Here is a 1,967-nt window from a genome sequence, read left to right as displayed (position 1 = left end):
TTGGAGCGTGTTACGTAGCAGGCTTCTTATGCTACGGAATAACAATTTTCTTCTTCTTCAAGTTGTTCAGTTTAATTTATATGTATAGGAAGGACGCTAAGCCACTTCATGTGGTAATGAGAAACATTTCATATTAATCAGGAGATGAACAGGAGATGAAAAATGTCATTTTCATAAGGAGATGAACAGGAGATGAAACATTTCATTTTCATCAGATTGATTTTTCTATGATCATTCATTTGTTATCAGAGAATGAAACATTTCATTGGGTCCATTTCATGAGATGAAATATTTCTGCCATATTAAGGGAGATTGTTCCATCATCATCCCAATGAAGATCTTGTTCCCCCGAGTCTGCCTTAGTTCACAATCTAATGAAAGTTCCCACGACCATCTCCTCTACCCCGCCCAGTGGTAAGTCATGTTCTTCGGAAGTGTCCATATACGACGGGATCGCCGGCAGCGAGAGCGACAACCTGCTGCGCAAGATCTGCGGGCCCGTCGCCAGGGAGCCGCGAGACTCCTCAGGGAGATTCATACAGCCAGAGTTCCTCATCTCGTCGGGCAACATCCTCGAGATTCACCTCAACCTCGGTCCCCACACGGACGTCGAGAAGCAGTTCCTCGTGGGAGCATATCAGTTTCACAACTGTGAGTGACTCGCATCTCGTTTTCCCTTGTGCTTTGAGTCACATGTCCGTTTTCTTTACGAATACTTGGAACGAATTTGTCGAGATACATTTTCTTCCATTTAAACGGATTTAGTCATCAATGGTTTAACATGTATTTGAATTATAAAAATATTCATCATCAGTACATTATTGCTCACTGTTTATATAAATATATACATTTTGTCGAAATGCATTTCAACGAGTTTAGTCATCACTGTTTTAACTGTATTTGAATTATAAAAATATTCAGTATATACATTTTTGTCGAAGTACTTGCATTTAAACGGATTTAGTCATCAATGGTTTAACATGTATTTTGAAATTATAAAAATATTCATCATCTGTACATTATTGCTCACTGCATATATATATATATATATATATATATATATATATATATATATATATATATATATATATATATATATATATAATATATATATATATATATATATATATATATATATATAATATTATATATATATATATAGCACGCTGACTTCATACAAATACATTCCCACAAAATATAGGGAGGCAGAAGTCATGTACCAAGCGCTTCTTCCTGTTAATTCAGGCATCCTCGGGGCACAGTGCCCGAACATAAACAGGGGAAAGCGCTTGGTACTGACCTTTTGTCGCTGTCACTTTCCTGTGCTATTCGCCTTATATATATCTAAAATATATTTATAATACAGTCTTCATACATGGCAATTGCAAGCGCACTTTTGCACTGTTCGTAATAAGTTGATTGTCCCTCTTTCTCTCTCTCCTTCTCGCAGCTCGTCTGGAGGGCACGAAGAACCCGAACAGCGTGTGTGACGTCATGTTCTACGGAGCCGACAGCCCGTCTAGGGGCACCGTCCAGGATCCACCGACACGTCTGCTGTGGAACGTGGAAGGCTCCTTGACATGCAGTTACCTCTTCGTCCCAACCTCGAACCAAAGCCTTTCTATCATGGTAAGAAATAAGTTTCTTCTTTACCCAGCGAATTGTGATGATGAAATTCTGGGCGTTCTCAACGCCACCAGCATTATCTTAAAGATTATATTTGTGGCTATCAATTATTCACTAACCTTTTACCCTTCGAGTTTTAAAGCCCACCACTTGTCTTAACTACTCAAGGAACCTTTACTTGCGAAATTGTATTTTCACTCTTCTTGATTCACGTCACATTTTTTTTTCTATTTCTATATTTTCCCAATTTTAATCGAGTAAATTGCTCACTTGTAATCAACACAATCTGCTACTGTTAATTTTCCAATTTAAATCGAATAAACTGCTCACTTACAATAAAC

General features: G+C 37.7%; 1 protein-coding gene across 1 annotated transcript in view; it reads left to right on the top strand.

Moving 5' to 3' along the window:
* Positions 1-374: 374 nt before the first annotated feature.
* Positions 375-1,967, top strand: part of LOC135224263 (uncharacterized) — a 9,440-nt gene continuing 7,847 nt past the window's right edge. Inside the window, exons 1-2 of the mRNA XM_064263110.1 lie at positions 375-651; positions 1,451-1,629. Of these exons, the coding sequence (XP_064119180.1) occupies positions 375-651; positions 1,451-1,629 (456 nt within the window). The remainder of the gene's footprint in view (positions 652-1,450; positions 1,630-1,967) is intronic.

The sequence above is a fragment of the Macrobrachium nipponense genome, chromosome 10 (genome assembly GCF_015104395.2).
Source record: "Macrobrachium nipponense isolate FS-2020 chromosome 10, ASM1510439v2, whole genome shotgun sequence".
Taxonomy (NCBI): Eukaryota; Metazoa; Arthropoda; class Malacostraca; order Decapoda; family Palaemonidae; genus Macrobrachium; species Macrobrachium nipponense.
Note: the sequence above shows the minus strand (reverse complement) of the source record. Positions and strands in the feature narration are given on the sequence as shown.